This window comes from Eucyclogobius newberryi, unplaced genomic scaffold, assembly GCF_026437365.1.
Source record: "Eucyclogobius newberryi isolate DKJ021-1_F unplaced genomic scaffold, fEucNew1.0.hap1 SCAF_9, whole genome shotgun sequence".
NCBI lineage: Eukaryota > Metazoa > Chordata > Actinopteri > Gobiiformes > Gobiidae > Eucyclogobius > Eucyclogobius newberryi.
In genome coordinates, this window is record NW_027316532.1 from 22431328 (window position 1) to 22453808 (window position 22481).

At 41.5% G+C, this 22481-nt stretch overlaps 1 protein-coding gene across 3 annotated transcripts in view; it reads left to right on the forward strand.

Moving 5' to 3' along the window:
* The window catches only part of pde4ba (phosphodiesterase 4B, cAMP-specific a), a 266818-nt gene that overhangs the window by 132741 nt on the left and 111596 nt on the right, over positions 1-22481 (forward strand). For all 3 annotated transcript variants that reach the window (XM_072439007.1, XM_072439008.1, XM_072439009.1), the window contains one exon: positions 20903-21097. In XM_072439007.1, coding sequence (XP_072295108.1) covers positions 20903-21097 — 195 coding nt within the window. The remainder of the gene's footprint in view (positions 1-20902; positions 21098-22481) is intronic.

Here is a 22481-nt window from a genome sequence, read left to right on the forward strand (position 1 = left end):
CTCCATGGATCTGACTTGTAACTTGTGTCCATGGAGATGTATATGTTTAATGTTATACTGCGGAACATTCCAGACATGCTAGCGGCGGTCTTCAAATAATCTTGTCAAACGTGAATACTTAATGCACTAAACTGTAATACTGCAGTGGCTTAGTAACGGTCACACTCTGTTAGCATGTTTGTTTGTTTGTTTGTTTGTTTGTTTGTTTGGTAGCACTCTGGTCTTTTTGACACACAAAGCGATGACGAGGCTGGAGAATTTTCAGCTAATTTTCAGCTAATGTTGCGTCTCCTCGTTTGTGGAAAAGGTGAAAAGTAGAACAGATACTTGTAGTGCTATAAAACTATTGTAGTGCAGTATAAATATTGTGTTGGATGCCCTTCCACTGTCATTCAACCCTTCACAGGTTTTTGATGAAAATATTGCACCTTTAAAAGAAAACAGCAGCATGTTTTTTATATTGAAATGACTCAGTAGCAGTGGATACTTTTTACCGTATTTTTCGGACTATAAGTTGCACCTTTTTTCATGTTATTATTTTAAATTGGATTTCAAGATAAAATGTCTGTTCTTGGTCTTGGATTTCATCAAATAAATTTCCGCCAAAAATGCGACTTACACTCCAGTGCGACTTATATATGTTTTTTTTCTTCTCTATCATGCATTTTTGGGCTAATACGGTACTTTTACTTTATTGTATTTTAAAGTAGGTATCTAAAGTTTTCCATATGGTATTTTTCCCGTTCATGACATTCTTCAGCCTTAAAGTTTTGGGTTCAAGCTCCGGCTACGAGCAAACACAAATATACATAAAATTCACAAGAAAAAATTGGATTTTGATTGAAATTGCTGCTGTTTTGACCAAAAATCTTTCTACTCACTTTTAAACTTCAAAACGATTTAATTACTCGCTCCTTTTACGCACTCCTTCCACCACGGCTCAAAAGGACCGGTCACAGATAGTTTGCGTGTTCAGAAGCGGTGACGTGCGCTAAGTGCTAAATGCTCGGTCAGTTGTCCGGGTGAGTCAAATCATCACCACAAAATGGCGTTTCCTCCTTTGTGTTGTGGCCAAGGTGAAAAGTAGAAGCCGATAAGAGCTCGTTTGACCTCGCACTGACCGCGTGATGTTTGCTCTCAGATGTATAGATTAGATTTGTTGTTGGATAACTTGGATTAAAGTCATTTCATAGTTGTTACTCACTATATTTCTCGATTTTGGCAGGATTGTTAAAGTGCCCACAAACATAAAAATGAATGAATAATAACTTTATCATCTTTTTTGGATGATCAACACATACATTTCACCATGTTCTCAGATTAGAGAACATGGTGAATAGGTGTACGTATGCTAACGTAACATAAAGAATATGCTAACAAGTTTACCAAAGCATCAGTATTACCCCAAATCACTAAATCCATTGAATTCTTCTTCCTCTGTGTCACTTCTAAACAACTCCACAAACTCCAGAGGTAGAGGAAGTGCAGATTCTTCTTCTGCATCGCTTAGAGCCTAGAGCGCCCTCTTGTGGTTGCCAGTGTGAAAATAATGAATAATATCACATATAAGTCGCACTGGAGTATAAGTCGCACCCCGGCCAAACTGTGGAAAAAGTCGGAAAATATGGAATTTTTTTAGATCAGCTCTTTTATACCCAATATTAAGATTTAGCTGCAGGAATCGTATCAACAATGTGCTGTGACTAGAAAAATAGAGGGAAGGGCATCTGGTTTTAAGCCTAGAACAAAATCAATCAATGACTGACAGAACTGTTGCTTTGTTGACTCTATAGTTTTTAGTTAGTTTCTGTGGTACTGTTTGTACTATGCGTTGCTGCTTCTTGGAGACTACTACAGCATTGCGGCCGCTATTGTCATACTTCTAAACATTCAAGTCATGAGAATAAGTTTGGTCTTTGTTTTAGAGAATATCTGTCGACAAAAACCTCAAAACAATACATTTGAGCCCCAGGAGCTTCCATCTGGACTGTCCGAGATGAAGCTTTACACGGTGAATGTCTTTGTACTGTAAATACGTGAAAGACAAAGTACTTTCCCCTGCTTAAAACCCTGTAGTCTGGACTCAGGTTGGTCCACCTCAGCGAGCGTATCCTGTGGAAAGTCCTGGGCCTGAGCAGCAGTGAACAGATGGCTCTCTGTGCTGTGCATGCTGGGATTGAAATCAGGCCGTAACTGCGCCGCTCTTCATTTGGACAGGAACGTATAATTTAGCGTTACCTTTTTAGTTACGATTCAGTCCGCTCAGTCTTTCTGTTGTCGTAAAGTTTTTAAAAGTTTGAGCAGGTCCTCTCCTTCTGAGCCTTAGAAAGCGCTCCGGTTTTCCTGTGCCGTTTTGAAGTCCATAAATCATCGTTCTGAACATTCCAGGCGTCAAATCGCGCTCAGGGGGAACGCTAGCTTCTGTTTATTTTCCCATAATTCCCTCCGCTAACACAATTCCTGATGTAATTCAAGGTTTAAACTAAATCCGTTATCATTTGACTCGTGTTATGAGACATGAAAGACGTGTTCCTGTTGTTGTTTGTATGTGGTCTCTGGTGGAACTCGGATACGTTCTTCACTCGTCACTTTCATTCATATTTAGTCGTTGAAACGCTCAACTTGTAGCCATAGCACTTGTACTTGTGGTCCGCCGCCGTGAGCTCGGAGCTAACGACCTCCCGCTTCCTCACATTCACACGCTTCACGCACAGACGTTTGCGCCTTTTGTCCCGGCGACAATAGTTTGGCTTCACGTGACGTCACGATGTCACGTAGTTTAACACGGAGCTGTCCACATGCGTTTGTCCTGGTTTATGATTCATGTGGCTCTTATTACCGGGCCGTTCAACATGAAAGGAAAAACTGACTTCAAGTGCATTGTTCTCTCCGATGCGGCTGTGCAATAAACTTGTAATGAAATTGAGATCCAGTTGTTTAAAATCATCAATAATATGCTTGAATTTTTGAATAGACAAATCTTATTTCAACAATCAAGAAAATCATGTGGTTTTAGTTCAGACTTTGGAGGAATAATAATAATAATAAATATAGCCGCAAGCGGCAATGATCGGCCCTCGCCACGCCGCCGCCACGCCGCAAGAGGAGGGGGCGCTAACGCGCCCCAATTGTTCTTTTATTGCGCCTACTGCTGAATCTGTGACGCTGTCACATCTTCTCCCCTTTGTTTTACCATCAAAAAGCTATTTTATTTTGAATTTTTGGCAAAATGTGCGGCTTTGCCGCACAGACACCGTGACTCTTTGAATAAAAATGTGGATCACTTTTGATGGTCCACCCCTGAAGATGAGTCTCACCAAATTTCAGGTTAATAGGGCTAACGCCCTAAGAGGAGTTTGTGAAAGTATAAAGTGTAAACATGTTCTGGCGATTTCCCCATTGGAATAACATGGAAGGTTTCGGTCATCGTTACGGCAACGCCATAACAATTATGACATGGCTCTCATTGACTTTTTTGATGGGGATGCTAAAATTGAGTTGTGTGTCAAATTTCATATAATTTCGCAAAACTAAACATTTAACCTCCATATAAAATCTGTAGGGGGCGCTGTGGCGCCAAATGAATTTATTTCACTTCAAGTGGGTTTAGGGCAAAGAGTTTAACAACTGATTCTAATTTGACGCAATTCGGACTTTATCTGCGCAAACGGCAGAAATTTTAAATATGGGAGATTTCTGAAATTCTAGCTACAGTTTGCGGCTTCGCCGCACAGAGACCGTGAGAGGTATCAATGTAATTTGGATAACTTTTGATGTCCCACTCCTCAGTAGCATTTTCACCAAATTTCAGCTTTTTAGGGCCAACGCCCTGGGAGGAGTTCGTAAAAGTACGACGTTTGGAAAAACTCCAAAATCATGTTTAGCCATTTTTGAAGCAATATGGCCGACATTTGGTTGGGCGGACGGCGTTGCCGTAATAATATTTTTTACTTCTCTTGTCACCATCTACCTCTGCGCCAAATTTCATGATTCTACGATCAGATTTTTTTTGGGTCATTTCCAATCTCTCAATGCATTTTTGGTACATTTGGGGGCGCTGACGCGCCAATTTTTTTATTTTAGAAAAGGGAAATAGCCAGAATGTAGAGAGGCACGATTTTTAGAGGTGTGCAAATTTTTGTGACTTTTCGTCAATGTTCACTGGGTGAAAAATAGGGGGGTTGGTCCCGAGAAGAAGAAGAAGAAGAAGAAGAAGAAGAAGAAGAAGAAGAAGAAGAAGAAGAAGAAGAAGAAGAAGAAGAAGAAGAAGAAGAAGAAGAAGAAGAAGAAGAAGAAGAAGAAGAAGAAGAAGAAGAAGAAGAAGAAGAAGAAGAAGAAGAAGAAGAAGAAGAAGAAGAAGAAGAAGAAGAAGAATATTCCGATGCGAAAACAATGTTTCCCATTTTTCAAATATCATAAACTATACATTTTCGGAAAGCGCTCGCGCTTTCCTACCTCATGGTGTGGGTCCCTGGTCACTGACGGGTACTTTCGTTAATTTTGAGTGGGCTCCGCCCACTTTGTGTTTTTGGCCCTCTATACAGTAATAATGTTCATTTTTTGCATTACATGCTTATATGCATGGAACATGCAAGAGATGGGGAACGTATTCGTGAGCTACTTAGGGCAAATGAGTGCTTTATATGGGGATGACGACCGCGAAGCGGTCGTCATCCCCATTTAAAGTGCTCGTTTAGTGCGCACTTTTGCACGGGCTTCGCCCGTTTACAACGGTACTGTTCCATTTTCCTACTATTAATTAGTATGCACGGGGCGTGCGTGAGTGAAGGAGTGCGTTAGTGAGTGTTTGGAAGTGGGCGAGCGCTTCGCGCTCGATTTCGTGCGCACTACGTGCGCACTTTCGCAGCCGTGCTTCGCACGGCCTTACGAGATTAATAGGCCTCTCGCCAGCTTGTGGCGCTCGGGCCTAATAATAGTAATAGTAATGATAATAATAATAGTAGTAGTAGTAGTAGTAATAGTAGTAGTAGTAGTAATGATAATAGTAATAATAATAATAATAATAGTAATAATAATAATAATGATGATGATGATAGTAATAATAATAATAATAATAAAAGTAATACTAATACTAATAATAGTAATAGTAATAATAATAATGATAATAATAGTAATAATAATAATAATAATAACAATGATAGTAATAATAATAATAATAATGATGATAGTAATAATAATAATAATAATAATAATAATGATGATGATAGTCATAATAATAATAATAGTAATACTAATAATAATAATAATAATAGTAATAGTAATAATAAAGCCATCTGTGATCACTAAATTATGATTAAATCTCACATTTAAACCCATATAAATTAGTTTTTTCTTGTCAATTAATCAGGAATAAAAAAGGGGCACTAACTGGTGGATGTCATTGCTGAATGTTCCTCAGTGTGGCATTAACGTTGTATCTTGTATTTGTTTTTAATGCAGATGTTTGTTTTTTTGCTGGAAAAATACTTTGGAAAACTTGCTGTGAGCGTGGTCGTCGCTCCACAAAATTGATCGGAGATATGTTTAATGCCACATACCACCCAAGCAATAACATCGCCATGGAGACAAGCGGGTGACAGACAGAGTGTGCCTTTAATGTGAATAATTATGAGCAATGTAGCTTTCAACATACCATTTTCACTTTCACAATGTTCAGCTGTACTTGGCGTGAAGACGGCGAGTGACACATGAAGAGTTTTAAAACGTCACATTGCCACTTTTCAACAATAAAAACGCGTAAATGACAATATGCTGCTTGTTACGGTGAAATGCCACGACGAAGAGGCGGGGCTTGAATGAAATGTAAAGTCATTAGCTACTTATGCCCTCGTTTATTAGGTGGTGAAAGTGAATGGCAGTGGAGGTCTGGAGACTTTCCTCTGGCTGTAATGCAGTACTAGCAGTAATAGCAGGAAAAGCAGTAATAGCAGTAATACAGTACTAGCAGGAAAAGCAGTACTAGCAGGAATAGCAGGAAAAGCAGTAATAGCAGTAATACAGTACTAGCAGTAATAGCAGTAATAGCAGTAATGCAGTACTAGCAGTAATGCAGTACTAGCAGTAATGCAGTACTAGCAGTAGGCGCAGTACTAGCAGTAATAGCAGTAATGCAGTACTAGCAGTAATGCAGTACTAGCAGTAGGCGCAGTACTAACAGTAATGCAGTAATAGCAGTAATAGCAGTGATAGTAGTACTATCAGTAATAGCGGTACTAGCAGTAATGCAGTAGTAACAGCTTTTTTCCCAAAGAGGTTTTTTTTTGTAGTTTTTCCTGGCCGAGAAGGAGAGTCTAAGGACGGAGGACCCTGGGACATCGTCCCTCGCCACCACAGACATTGTCTGACTTCATCGCCACCACAGACATTGTCTGACTTCATCGCCACCACAGACATTGTTGATTCATTTCTCCCTGTGGCCCTCAGAGGCAACTGTTGTTGTGATTTTGGGCCTTACAAAAATAAATTGATATGATATGATATGAGTACTAGCAGTAATAGCAGTACTAGCAGTAATAGTAGTACTAGCAGTAATAGCAGCGTGCTGTGGCTGCCTGTCCCTGGGTGGAGCCGGTGCAGCTTTGCGGTTCCTCTGTTTTCATTTGTGGGGCCGTTTACTGACTGTATAATGTGTTGTTATGGAGATGAATACACAGAAAAAGGGGCTTGTGAGGGCAAAGCTCGGCCGACGCCACGCGCAGAATGTTTTTTCTTTGCCAGTTCCATGTAGGAAAATACCGAGAGTGATGCATGGTGAATATGTTAATAAGATAAGATAAGATAAGATATTCCTTTATTGTCCCACATGGGGAAATTTCATTGGTGCAACGCAGGTAGATACAGAGGTAGATACAGAAGAACAGATCACTTATAGGAAGTCTGAAAAACACTTTCAGTAGAAGATCTCCTATAAATAAATAAAAACTCCCATAGACAAATAAATAAATAAATGAATACCATTGCATGTGATCCCGACAGTAATTGCACATGAATATGTAATGGTGGTTTGAATAAAACTAACAATAAATGTCTCTATTATATTCTATATCCTATTCAAGATTTACTACTATTGCTCGAGTGCAATAAAAGTAAAGGCATACAATTTATTACGTAGGTGCTATATGGACGTAAACAAATGTGTGGAGGAGGTAGTAGGAGTAGTAAGTAATCGTTAGTAATAGTGAGTAAATAAATAATAATTAGTAATAGTAGTAAGTAATAATTGAGTTGTTAAATGAGTTGTAATAGTTACTAACAGTTAGTAATAGTGTGTACTAGTGTTTAATAATTTGTCATAGTATATAATAGTTTGTAATAGTAGTTAGGTAAAGTGAGTTATAGTTAGTAAGTAATAGTTTGTAATAGTTATTCATAGAAGTAAGTAATAGTTAGTTAGTAGTTAGTAAGTAATTGTGTGTAATAGTTTGTGAGTAATAGTAAGTCATTGTTTGTAATTGTGTGTAATAGTAATAGTTTGAGATGGTAGTAAGTAATAGTTAGTAGTAGAAGAGGTAGTTGCAGTACAAGTACAAGTGATTTAAAAGAAGGAACGTTGTAATATCTAAATGTCACGGTACAATATTTACTGTAATATTTTATAAACGGACTTGTATATATGCTACTTTTCCTTTTCAAGAATGAAGATAAAAGTGCTTAATAAATAACTTGATCACAGTTATTTCTTCATGTTGTCTGCTCTGAAATGGAGCAAAGGATCATGGTCTGTGTAGTTCACTCACTGTTTCAGCTGCTGCAAAAAAACCTTTGAGCTAAAGAGCTTGTAATTCGATTTATTTTGGACTTCTGATGATACGAAATCACAGTATTTTAGTTACTGTTCCGTCCATATTAAAAAGCCTATTGTTTATTACTTATTTAAAACATTACTTATTTATTACTTGGATATAAACACATGTCGATGCATCTAAAGAGTATTGGAATGAGTGGAATAAGTAGTAGTAGTAGTAGTAGTATTCTAATAGCAGTAGAAGGAGGATGGAGGATGCGCAAAAAGTGTATATATAAGTTTGTATAGGAAATAGCTCTGCATATTGAATAATGTTCTGGTTTTTGCTGCACACAGACTTTAGTTAGAGTCAGAGTCGGTCGGAGCAGTGCCATTGGCCGAGAACAGTCCCGTCTGTGTCAAACGGACGACTCTCACCACGAGCCCAGGAATCCATTTGAAACAAGCGCACCTTTATAGTGAACCATCTCCCGCTCTTCCTGTGCCCTAATTCACATGTAAACACCCAGATGGGCTCCATCTCCAGGCCAACGCAGCTGACATCACCAGCTTCTCACTCCTGCTGAGCTCGGCGTGACCCAGAAGCAGGACGGCCAGTTTGTGCCATTAATATGTAGTGGTTGGTTATTTTTACTCAATGGGAGTTTTTTGATGATAGGGATGTCACGATTATCAGGTTAATGGATAGTCGTGATTATTAAGGTCACAATGTAATCATAAGAACCTAGAAAATAATCATTGTGACAGTTTTAGAAGCAAAATTATGTATTTTGAGTTCAATTTCTCATCCAAAAATAGACGTAAATGTAAAGAACGTGTTTTTGTCACATTTCACGTCTTTTTGTTTTTCAGAAAGTTAAATTTAGTAAAGCCGGTCACAAACTTCAGGAAAAGTAACACGTCAGACCGAGGGAATGAGAGAAAATGAAAGATGTCACTGTTGTTTGGTCACGGACGCAATAATTGTGATGTTTTTTCTCACAATGATCGAAACGCAAACATTTCATATCGTGACATCCCTAGTTTATGAGGAACAGGATAAATGTTGGTTATTTTGGGGGGTATTAATATGAAAATAGCACTGTTCAGTTGTATAGTGGTATTGAGTTTGCGGTTTAATTATAATTATTTGGACATTGGCTGTAGATGATGTGATGAATCTTTAATGTCTTTTCAAAAGGTTTAGACTAACACTCTTTACCCATGCGTGTAAATCGCGTGTTATGGTAAAACAATTATGTTTTCACAAGATATATTACACTACGACTATACTCTATACCACTAAATTAATTAAAGTAATCCATCCAGAGAATCAGGTGTTTTAGTAAATAACAGAAATGATAATATGTCTTCTTTAAGGTGTAGAAAGAGAACAAAAAGCGCTCAAATGTAGCCTGTAAAACATGACTTTGAATCTATATAATCATGTGCAATTATAGAAAAACAGAACTTGATATAGAGGGTGAAAGTATGTGTTATCAGGCCAGAGGTGAATTTCCCACAATCCTTCCAAAAGTGCAGGGCTTGGCTTGTTTTCTCACTCCCACCCAATAAAGAGGCACTATTTGTTCAGATCTGATCTTGATCCTGTTTTGAATCGCGTCACTTTTACGAGCTGCGAGCGAGCGAGCCAGCGCGTGTTTAGACCAGCTCAGCCACTAAATCAAGCTCTTTGGGACTATTTTTAGACACATGTGCGCCTCTGTGCTGGCGGCGCGCGTGTGTTTTTGCCGGCTCTTTTTGACCACGATCTGGTCAGATATAGGGTGCGCTCACGACAGTAATTTACATAAACGGATTAAACTCAAAACTAGACCAGGACTAGACCAAAACCAAGTCTCCGTCAGGATCAAACTGGGCTCAAACCAGGACAAGTACTCACACAAACATGAATAATTAACCCATATCCAATTCAAGTCATGACTCAATTGCTGACCTGTGCGGCGGATGTTTTTGAAAAGTTACCAAGAACTTGTTTATGGAAGTCCTCAGATTTCTGCAGAATTAAACATTTCGAGGTTTGCCTGGAAAGAGTATTTATTTAGACGTTGGCACCAGTATTTTTGTGTCCCTGAGGACAAATGTGCAGGGGCCTTTCCTTTTCCAGAAAACACAGGAAAAACCGAGTCGTGTAACAAAGAATCTTGATCCGATCTCAGACGGAATATTGTCCAGTTTGGCGTCAAATGTTAATCTGCAGTGATTTATTCGAGCTTCATGCAATGTCGGGCTGTGCAATTTATTTAATGGTAATTTAAACAAGATCTTTGCACCTCAGGCATTTTTAATTGAGATGTTGAAAGTCAATGCAGAGTCGGTGAAAACATGCGGTTGGTTTGCACGTTGATTGACCTTATTTTTCGTTTAAATGTCACTATTTACTTTCAGAAACTTATTAAAAAATGGCTTTCAGGATTGATTTCACGGATATAAACAAGACAGACTTTTTGGACGAGTTGCTTCTTCTATATCAGATAATAAGAGATGGTGTGATTATCTTGACATGTTTCAACACAGCTGTTCTACTAAAGAAGAGAAGATGAATATTCTAACATTCATTTTAATCAGTGCCATTTAAGGGTCAATTTTATTCCTCCTAAGTCTGAACTCTAGAGTAAACTGAAAGAGCAGCACTTACTCAAAGTTATTCATGAAATTGTTATATAAAAACAACAACATTTGATTAATTAAATTACACATTGAAAAGGTTAAACAATCATATTTTATTTGTATTTGTTTTTCATGGCAGATTAAAACTCTACCTGAACGCGTAATTCTGTCTTTCTTCATCTTCAGTGTTCGACATGTTTGCTCCTTCTTGCTTCAACACGTCATAACCAAATTGTCCTGATCAAATTAGTTCTCAAATTGCCACCATTTATTGTCTTTAGCTTGTCACAAACGTTCGTCACCATTGTCCCAGGCCGAGGATGTGCACTCATTTCCAAAGAACAATACAGTTATCTTTAGTTTGAACTGTTCCATGGTCGGTGAATGCGTCTGTGTCAAAAGTCTTAAAGGTGCGTTCTTCTAAACTGGCAGCAGCGTCGTGCTAAATACCCCGGAGTTCAGTGGAATCATGTTGTCAGTGCAGCATTTGAAAGTGATTCAATGTCTGCCAAAGGTTTGTCTCGACTTTCGCAGATTCACCTGAGAGAATGTGCCGGTCGATCTGATGGACAGTATTCAGCTTAGAACAGAACATGAAGTAAAGGTGCACTTCTTAGCAATAGAAACACCTGTAATTGAACAAATGCAAATGCTTATAGTTATAATATAATAATAATCTATAATAATCTATAATATATAATGGGAACAGGGCAACTTTTGGTGTTGGTGTGGTAGTGATGTAGTTATAGTGGTAGTAATACCAGTCCATTAGCCTTTGCCCCTCTAAGATCAGCCCTGCTGCTGCTGTGGCTGGTGGTGCTGCTGTGGTGCTGTGGCTGGTGGTGCTGATGGTGCTGCTGTGGCTGGTGGTGCTGCTGTGGTGCTGTGGCTGGTGGTGCTGATGGTGCTGCTGTGGCTGGTGGTGATGCTGTGGCTGGTGGTGATGCAGTGGCTGGTGGCGATGCTGTGGCTGGTGGTGATGCTGTGGCTGGTGGTGATGCTGTGGCTGGGGGTGCTGCTGTGGCTGGTGGTGATGCTGTGGCTGGTGGTGATGCTGTGGCTGGGGGTGATACTGTGGCTGGGGGTGATGCTGTGGCTGGTGGTGATGCAGTGGCTGGTGGCGATGCTGTGGCTGGTGGTGATGCTGTGGCTGGTTGTGATGCTGTGGCTGGTGGTGATGCTGTGGCTGGGGGTGCTGCTGTGGCTGGGGGTGATGCTGTGGCTGGGGGTGCTGCTGTGGCTGGGGGTGATGCTGTGGCTGGGGGTGATGCTGTGGCTGGTGGTGATGCTGTGGCTGGGGGTGCTGCTGTGGCTGGTGGTGATGCAGTGGCTGGTGGCGATGCTGTGGCTGGTGGTGATGCTGTGGCTGGTTGTGATGCTGTGGCTGGTGGTGATGCTGTGGCTGGGGGTGCTGCTGTGGCTGGGGGTGATGCTGTGGCTGGGGGTGATGCTGTGGCTGGTGGTGATGCTGTGGCTGGGGGTGCTGCTGTGGCTGGTGGTGATGCTGTGGCTGGGGGTGATGCTGTGGCTGGGGGTGATGCTGTGGCTGGTGGTGATGCTGTGGCTGGGGGTGCTGCTGTGGCTGGTGGTGATGCTGTGGCTGGGGGTGATGCTGTGGCTGGGGGTGATGCAGTGGCTGGTGGCGATGCTGTGGCTGGTGGTGATGCTGTGGCTGGTTGTGATGCTGTGGCTGGGGGTGATGCTGTGGCTGGTGGCGATGCTGTGGCTGGTGGTGATGCTGTGGCTGGTTGTGATGCTGTGGCTGGGGGTGCTGCTGTGGCTGGTGGTGATGCTGTGGCTGGTGGTGATGCTGTGGCTGGGGGTGATGCTGTGGCTGGTGGTGATGCTGTGGCTGGGGGTGCTGCTGTGGCTGGGGGTGATGCAGTGGCTGGTGGCGATGCTGTGGCTAGTGGTGATGCTGTGGCTGGGGGTGCTGCTGTGGCTGGGGGTGATGCTGTGGCTGGGGGTGATGCTGTGGCTGGGGGTGCTGCTGTGGCTGGTGGTGATGCTGTGGCTGGTGGTGATGCTGTGGCTGGTGGTGATGCTGTGGCTGGTGGTGATGCTGTGGCTGGGGGTGCTGCTGTGGCTGGGGGTGATGCTGTGGCTGGTGGTGATGCTGTGGCTGGTGGTGATGCTGTGGCTGGGGGTGCTGCTACATGTGGTGCTGGTGGTGCTACTGTGGCTGGGGGTGCTGGCGTTTGGTGCTGGTGCTTGTGGTGCTAGTGTTTGTGGTGCTGCTGCTGCAGGTAGTGGTGCTGGTGCTGCTGCTGCTGCTGCTGCTGGTGGTGGTGGTGGTGGTGGTGCTGCTGGTGCTGCTGCTGGTGCTGCTGGTGATGCTGCTGGTGCTGCTGCTGCTGGTGGTGGTGCTGCTGCTGCTGCTGGTGGTGGTGCTGCTGCTGCTGGTGGTGGTGGTGCTGCTGGTGTTGCTGCTGCTGCTGGTGGTGGGGGTGCTGCTGCTGCTGCTGGTGGTGGTGCTGCTGGTGGTGCTGCTGCTGCTGGTGGTGGTGGTGCTGCTGCTGGTGGTGGTGGTGCTGCTGCTGGTGGTGGTGGTGCTGCTGGTGGTGCTGCTGCTGCTGGTGGTGGTGGTGCTGCTGGTGGTGCTGCTGCTGCTGGTGGGGGTGCTTCTTCCCCTCACAGCGGGCGAACCCTGAGAATGGAATGTGGTGTGGTCGTAGTCTCATTGTGAGGTCATTGCGACCACTTCCTGGTTTGTTTAGGACAAAATAACAGCAGCTCTGACTGACGCTTTTCTTCTCATCACTCGCACTTCACTCTTACCAGAAACTCTTCCTCAGGAGCCGCCCTTTGGGACACATTTTGGAGCAGTTTTTCAAAAATAACTTCATATCATACATGTGTGGTGGAGGCTTAGTGCGTCTTTGATCCTTACGTTGCTTTCACGCTCTGTCAGATTCTCTTAAGCCTCGTGAGTGTGAGGTTCCCGACTCAGGGGCCCATACGTCTGTACAGGAGCTGAGCTGACCTTTAGCCTTCCTCTTCCTTTCACTTCATCTGTGAAGGAAATCGTTTTTTTCATTAAACAACATAGATCGTTGCCAAGAATTCATGCAACGTATTAGAAGTATTGAAAGTGGAAGTTCCTCTCCTTGACGTACAAATACACACAGAGAAAAATATGTAGTTATGTTATATATCATGCAAAAACATGACTTTGGTTTCATTCTTTCTTTACTGGGCAGTTACTATCGACGATGAATCCATAACAAGAAAAGCAGATTTGAGTCCTGTGTTCAAAACGATGTCTGCGCGATACTTTTGAAGGATGAGATCACTGCCACCTGTAGGTGGCGCTTGTCCTGGATTTGATCGTACAATGTGTGCGTAATGACAAAGAGGAAATATCTCTCCTTCTTCATGTCATCAAACCCACCCATTCGTCCAAACATTGGCTGTAGAAAGACATCGTACAACAACATAACGTGTAACGACTTACTGTAACTGGCCGATGTGTCGTCTTGTCATTATAAACTATTTCTAATCTGCGTTTCCAGAACACGATCGCTTTTCAGAGCCACAGCCCTAAAAGACATCAATGTTACTGAGATTAGATCTGGCAATCACAGATACTGCCCCCAAATGACGAGAAGGAATGCACGGCCACATATTACTGACCCTATTACTGCAAGGCCCATTTTCGGTCACAGTTTGTACTCTTTTTCCACAGATTTGGTTAAGACTGCATAGGAAAACGAAGCAGCGCGACGATTGTAGTAGAGAAACGGCTGTAGTGTAATTGTGCCAGTGCAGTATTTCCTGTAGTACAAAGTGTAATTGTGCCAGTGCAGTATTTCCTGTAGTACGAAGTGTAATTGTGCCAGTGCAGTATTTCCTGTAGTAAAACGCGTAATTGTGTCAGTGCAGTATTTCCTGTACTACAAAGTGTAATTGTGCCAGTGCAGTATTTCCTGTAGTACAAAGTATAATTGTGCCAGTGCAGTATTTCCTGTAGTACTAAGTGTAAGTGTGTCAGTGCAGTATTTCCTGTAGTACAAAGTATAATTGTGCCAGTGCAGTATTTCCTGTAGTAAAATGTGTAATTGTGTCAGTGCAGTATTTCCTGTAGTACAAAGTGTAATTGTGCCAGTGCAGTATTTCCTGTACTACAAAGTGTAATTGTGCCAGTGCAGTATTTCCTGTACTACAAAGTGTAATTGTGCCAGTGCAGTATTTCCTGTAGTACAAAGTGTAATTGTGCCAGTGCAGTATTTCCTGTAGTAAAATGTGTAATTGTGCCAGTGCAGTATTTCCTGTAGTACAAAGTGTAATTGTGCCAGTGCAGTATTTCCTGTAGTACGAAGTGTAATTGTGCCAGTGCAGTATTTCCTGTAGTAAAACGCGTAATTGTGTCAGTGCAGTATTTCCTGTACTACAAAGTGTAATTGTGCCAGTGCAGTATTTCCTGTAGTACAAAGTATAATTGTGCCAGTGTAGTATTTCTTGTAGTACTAAGTGTAAGTGTGTCAGTGCAGTATTTCCTGTAGTACAAAGTATAATTGTGCCAGTGCAGTATTTCCTGTAGTAAAATGTGTAATTGTGTCAGTGCAGTATTTCCTGTAGTACAAAGTGTAATTGTGCCAGTGCAGTATTTCCTGTACTACAAAGTGTAATTGTGCCAGTGCAGTATTTCCTGTACTACAAAGTGTAATTGAGCCAGTGCAGTATTTCCTGTAGTACAAAGTATAATTGTGCCAGTGCAGTATTTCCTGTAGTACAAAGTGTAATTGTGCCAGTGCAGTATTTCCTGTAGTACAAAGTATAATTGTGTCAGTGCAGTATTTCCTGTACAACAAAGTGTAATTGTGCCAGTGCAGTATTTCCTGTAGTAAAACGTGTAATTGTGTCAGTGCAGTATTTCCTGTAGTACAAAGTATAATTGTGCCAGTGCAGTATTTCCTGTACTACAAAGTGTAATTGTGCCAGTGCAGTATTTCCTGTACTACAAAGTGTAATTGTGCCAGTGCAGTATTTCCTGTAGTACAAAGTGTAATTGTGCCAGTGCAGTATTTCCTGTACTACAAAGTGTAATTGTGCCAGTGCAGTATTTCCTGTAGTACAAAGTGTAATTGTGTCAGTGCAGTATTTCCTGTAGTACAAAGTATAATTGTGCCAGTGCAGTATTTCCTGTAGTACAAAGTGTAATTGTGCCAGTGCAGTATTTCCTGTACTACAAAGTGTAATTGTGCCAGTGCAGTATTTCCTGTACTACAAAGTGTAATTGTGCCAGTGCAGTATTTCCTGTAGTACAAAGTGTAATTGTGCCAGTGCAGTATTTCCTGTACTACAAAGTGTAATTGTGCCAGTGCAGTATTTCCTGTAGTACAAAGTGTAATTGTGTCAGTGCAGTATTTCCTGTAGTACAAAGTATAATTGTGCCAGTGCAGTATTTCCTGTAGTACAAAGTGTAATTGTGCCAGTGCAGTATTTCCTGTAGTAAAATGTGTAATTGTGTCAGTGCAGTATTTCCTGTAGTACAAAGTATAATTGTGCCAGTGCAGTATTTCCTGTAGTACAAAATGTAATTGTGTCAGTGCAGTATTTCCTGTAGTACAAAGTATAATTGTGCCAGTGCAGTATTTCCTGTAGTACAAAGTGTAATTGTGCCAGTGCAGTATTTCCTGTAGTACAAAGTATAATTGTGCCAGTGCAGTATTTCCTGTTGTACAAAGTGTAATTGTGTCAGTGCAGTATTTCCTGTAGTACAAAGTATAATTGTGCCAGTGCAGTATTTCCTGTAGTACAAAGTATAATTGTGCCAGTGCAGTATTTCCTGTAGTACAAAGTGTAATTGTGTCAGTGCAGTATTTCCTGTACTACAAAGTATAATTGTGCCAGTGCAGTATTTCCTGTAGTACAAAGTATAATTGTGCCAGTGCAGTATTTCCTGTAGTACAAAGTGTAATTGTGTCAGTGCAGTATTTCCTGTACTACAAAGTATAATTGTGCCAGTGCAGTATTTCCTGTAGTAAAATGTGTAATTGTGTCAGTGCAGTATTTCCTGTAGTACAAAGTATAATTGTGCCAGTGCAGTATTTCCTGTAGTACAAAGTATAATTGTGCCAGTGCAGTATTTCCTGTAGTACAAAGTGTAATTGTGTCAGTGCAGTATTTCCTGTTGTACAAAGTATCATTGTGCCAGCGCAGTATTTCCTGTAGTAAAATGTGTAATTGTGTCAGTGCAGTATTTCCTGTAGTACAAAGTATAATTGTGCCAGTGCAGTATTTCCTGTAGTACAAAGTATAATTGTGCCAGTGCAGTATTTCCTGTAGTACAAAGTATAATTGTGTCAGTGCAGGATTTCCTGTGGTAAAAAGTATGTATAACGTATTTATAATATTAGAATAATATATATCCATAAAACAGTAGTTTTAGTATTTTTTTGTCATATTATCGTTATATCAATGATTTTGGCCGTCATAATTGTGATCATCTAATTCTACAATATTATCACCAGAAAACCTTCAAAACAAAACATTATTATTACATACATTATATGCTTTTACTTCTTATATACTACTTATTTCATATGCTTTTTTATTATTATTGCTGTATTTTTTCCTCTAACACATATAACAGAAGTATAAAGCGTCCTCTCTTTATCTTTTCATCACGTGCTGCCTGCCAGCGCTTCAGCACTTCTTAGTTTCATATTTGCTCCTTTTATGACTTTTATATTTGGATCTGGTACAAATGAAGCTCTTTAAAACCTGCTTTGAACATCTGCTCTCTCTCTCTCTCTCTCTCTCTCTCTCTCTCTCTCTCTCTCTCTCTCTCTCTCTCTCTCTCTCCCTCCCTCCCTCCCTCCCCACGGCCTTGAGCTCCTTTCAAAGCTCTTACATAACGACATGAATGAGAGCGGCGAGGACAGTGACGCAGCAGACCCCCTCTCTCCCCCTGTCTCTTCCCCTCTCTCTTCTCTCCCCCTCTCTCTCTCCCTTTCTCTTCCCCCTTTCTCTTCTCTCCCCCCTCTCTCCCCCTCTCTCTCCCCCCCTTTCTCTTCTCTCCCCCTCTCTTGTCTTCTCTCTCTCTCCCCTCTCTCTTCCCCTCTCTCTCTTCTCTCCTCCTCTCTTCTCTTCTCTCTCTTGCCCCCTCTCTCTTCCATCCTCTCTCTTCTCTTCCATCCTCTCTCTTCTCTTCCCCTCTCTCTTCCCCCCTCTCTCTTCTCTTCCTGTCTTTCTTCCATCCTCTCTCTTCTCCCCCCTCTCTCTTCCATCATCTCTCTTCTCTTCCCCTCTCTCTTCTCTTCCTGTCTTTCTTCTGCTCTCTGCATTATAACTCCTCCCCCTTTACCTCGGGTGGGCACATGACCGCCGCTCTTCTCTCTCTTCTCCCCTCTCTCTTCTTTTCCTGTCTTTCTTCCATCCTCTCTCTTATCTTCCCCTCTCTCTTCTCTTTCTGTCTTTCTTCCCCCTCTCTCTTCTCTTCCTGTCTTTCTTCCATTCTCTCTCTTCTCTTCCCCTCTCTCTTTTCTTCCTGTCTTCCTTCTGCTCTCTGCATTATAACTCCTCCCCCTTTACCTCTCGGGCGGGCACATGACCGCCGCTCTTCATCGTGCGTGAGAAGAGGAGGGACTGAGTCAGACCAAGGGCAGTGGAATGGTGTGAACGGGGAAATGACTGATCTCTGTGAATTACTCTCTCATGTTTGTTTTAATCATATTTGAGTGTTTATTTCCATGACGCAGTGCTATGTCTGTGATGTGTGGAGACGTGGTTCAAAATGTCACAAAATGCAGTCATTGTGCTGAGAGATGGTGTGATAAATGTGTCTGAAGGTTTGGAAGAATAGATTGTATGTGACGATGCAAACATGCTGCGCAAACTATTGCAAAAGCCTGGACAATATCTCATTCTGTTAATTTTTGTGGAATAATTTACTTATTTTTCATTTTGTTTGCAGAAAAGGAGCAACCTATTATGTAGTCCTGGTTTCTTGTTTAAACAAAAATACTTTTATATATTTTTATCTTAATAATGTCAATACGGTAACTTCTATTTCAGTGGTGAAATATATGAAACTTTCCTGGTGGAGGGTTCGTCACATTCGGTTTCATTCATACAATGTCACTACCTTTCCACAAGCCCTGGGTCTTTTGGGATCGCCCTAAAAGATAAACAAAAACAATGCATCAAAACATTCAATCTCTCGCTTGTAATTGGTTAAGAAAGACTATCGTACATGAAGAGGCTTTTGTCTTCCTCTGAGCCGCTGTGCCCTGTGCAGTTCTGCACTTTATTATAGTCTGTGAGCACGTGATGGTCTTACAAAGCCACAGGCCTGAGGGCAGAGCAGCAGAGGCAGCAGAAGCAACAGAGGCAGCAGAAGCAACAGAAGCAGCAGCAGAGGCAGCAGAAGCAACAGAGGCAGCAGAAGCAACAGAGACAGCAGAAGCAGAGGCAGCAGAAGCAACAGAGGCAGCAGAAGCAACAGAGGCAGCAGAAGCAGAGGCAGCAGAAGCAACAGAGGCAGCAGAAGCAACAGAGGCAGCAGAAGCAGAGGCAGCAGAAGCAACAGAGGCAGCAGAAGCAACAGAGGCAGCAGAAGCAACAGAGGCAGCAGAAGCAACAGAGGCAGCAGAAGCAACAGAAGCAGCAGCAGAGGCAGCAGAAGCAACAGAGGCAGCAGAAGCAACAGAGGCAGCAGAAGCAGAGGCAGCAGAAGCAACAGAGGCAGCAGAAGCAGAGGCAGCAGAAGCAACAGAGGCAGCAGAAGCAGCAGCAGAGGCAGCAGAAGCAACAGAGGCAGCAGAAGCAACAGAGGCAGCAGAAGCAGAGGCAGCAGAAGCAACAGAGGCAGCAGAAGCAGAGGCAGCAGAAGCAACAGAGGCAGCAGAAGCAGCAGCAGAGGCAGCAGAAGCAACAGAGGCAGCAGAAGCAACAGAGGCAGCAGAAGCAACAGAGGCAGCAGATGTCATTTTAAAAAAAATATAATATAGATTCCTACTTTTTTTTGTAGATTTTTATTTTTTATGTGATACTTTTACTTGAATATGTATTTGCTGCTGCATCAGTTTATACTTGAGTGACAATTACAAGTACTATTTCCACCACTGCTTGCATAATTTGTCCGTGTATCACTATATATATATAATACAATAGACTATGATACACTGTAAAATCCCACCTTGTTGTCATACACATGCACTTGAGCTGATGCGGCGAAACGCACTTGTAAAACTTGCTTCCACCGACCGTCGCCTTCCTTCAAACCGTGTCGAATCAACAGTGCGGCTTTGAGCGTTTTACGAGCCGTTTGTTTTGTAACCAGATCTTCCATCCTGGTGTCTGTGTTGACACTACAGGAGCATCGTGTAGCGCCGTGCTAAAGCTAACATGAAAGAGACAAGTGCAGAATAACAGGAAAGTCCGTCTCGAGTCAGTCACACAACACGTTCAAAGACTATGGCAGTTCGCCCGACGCGGCGCGTCACTGGGCTCTCCGCGGCAACGGGGCGAGAGGGAAGTAAAAGGGCACAAGGGCTTTTCAAAGGCCGAGTGAAATCATGTCAATCTCGGTGTCAGTGGTGAAAGAAGTGCTCAATTTTCTTACTTAAGTACAGTAAAAGTGTAAATAGCACAACGAAAATCTACTTAAGTAACAGGTTTGAAGTACCGTATTTTCCAGACTTTAAGTCGCACCTTTTTTCATAGTTTTGGCCGTAGTGCGACTTCTATGTGATATTATTCCTTATTTTCACACCGGCAACCGCATTTCACATGTTGATTATTTTCACACTGATGACCTCAAGAGGGCGCTCTGGGCTCAAAGCGACGCAGAAGAAGAATCAGCACTTCCTCTACCTCTGGAGTTTGTGGAGTTGTTTACGTTAACATACCAGACACTTACCACAGTTCTGTCTGTGCGTCATGTAGCTGAAAGTGTTAGCGTTAGCATACGTACACCTATTCACCACCTTCCGTCAGGAGCCTCCATATTTGTTTTTCTAGTTTTTGTGTCAAACTGATTTTGAGTGAATTTTATGTTTATACTTTTGACAGATATAAAAATTGAAAATCTTCCAAACATACTTTTTATGTTTGTACTTTGTTACTTTCCACTACTGCTTGGTCCAGAGTTGGGAGATATATCAAAGAATAGATAATATTGCTTGGATGTATGCAAAATTAGAACCTCACGTGCATCTCCCATGATCAAAAGTATTAAAAAGGACAATTACAACAATATAAAGTGTCAAGTTTTGCCCTTTTTCGGTAAATTTTGTATCCGATCAGTTTTTCTGCCGGACTCAATCCTCAACCCAGACATTATTTTGCATCAGGCTAAGATGCGAAATAACTGAAATAATACTGAAAAACATTGAGGTATTCATGTTTGTCAATAACACCCACCACGATTTTGGTGCCATATTATGTTTTTAGTTTATTTGACACTTTGAATGTGGCGTAAAGTATATTTTTGAAGAAGGTGTTTGCAGAGAGTGCCTCGGTAACCCCCTTCAAACGACCGAACGTGCTTAATTGTGCGGGTGTATGTGTTTTGTCTTTCAGTTTTGACGTGGAGAATGGCCCGTCGGCGAGCTGCAGCCCCCTGGACCCCCAGGCCTCCCCCGGCTCGGGTCTGGTCCTCCACACCAACTTCCCCGGGCACAACCAGCGGCGCGAGTCCTTCCTGTACCGCTCCGACAGCGACTATGACCTGTCGCCCAAGTCCATGTCCCGCAACTCCTCCATCGCCTCCGAACTGTAAGGAAATCACACTTTCACACGCAAAAGATTGTGAGACGGCTTGAAGTACTGCGATATCCATGTTACTGCAATGCTTTAATATACTTTTTGACACAATGGTTTTCATTTAATCGGACTTGGGCTGAATAAAACACTTAACAGAGACAAAATCAAAACTAAATCAAGGATTGATTATTTTATTTATTTTATTTATTTTATTTATTTTATTTATTTTATTTATTTTATTTATTTTATTTATTTTACTTATTTTATTTATTTTATTTATTTTATTATTTTATCTTTTTTATTATTATTATATATATATATATATTATTTTTTTTTAATTTACTTTTTTTTATATATATTTATTTATTAATCAATTTCTATTGTGCGTTATTTAGGTTAACATAAATTACCATCACAATCAAAAAGGAGCAGAGAAAGGAAAAAAATCTTATAAAAATCTGCCCCTTTCTTGAAAAAAACAACAACAAAAAAACACATTATAATTTACGACTTTACGAAAATAATACATTCAGTGTTCCTTTTTCGTTTGGAGAATAAACAACAATACATTTCTGAGGATCTTAGGTTATGTTCACACTGCGGGTCAAATCTGATTACCGCGACTTATATGTGACATTATTTGTTATTTTCACACTTGCAACCACATTTCATACTCCTGTGCGACTTATATATGTTTTTTTCTCTCTATTATGCATTTTTTGGCTGGTGCAATTTATAGTCTGGAAAATACGGTACAATAAAATCAGTCCCTAAAACGACCGTAATTAAAAGGCCGGACCGAATAAACCGACCAGACTAAAACAAATCAATAATACATTATCAAAGTTACCGTGATGCTTGACATAAATACTTAATGTGAATATAATCCTGGCGATTGTTGCTGTTCATATCTTTGTTTAATGCGGTAAATTTCTCAATAACTGATTCAGTAATTTAACAATTCCCAAGAGCATTTTGACACAGCGCTCATAGAAAACATTACAGTAAATGATTATTTAGTCCAGAAATCTGCTGTTTATGCTATTGTTTTTCCCAAATCAAATCATTATAATGCATCAAAAATATCCTAACTGTCTGTGACCCATCTGTAGGTGTCTGTAGATGTCTGTAGATGTCTGTATGTGTCTGTATGTGTCTGTATGTGTCTGTATGTGTCTGTAGATGTCTGTATGTGTCTGTATGTGTCTGTATGTGTCTGTAGATGTCTGTGACCCGTCTGTAGATGTCTGTATGTGTCTGTAGATGTCTGTGACCCGTCTGTAGATGTCTGTATGTGTCTGTAGATGTCTGTGACCCGTCTGTAGATGTCTGTATGTGTCTGTAGATGTCTGTGACCCGTCTGTAGATGTCTGTATGTGTCTGTAGATGTCTGTGA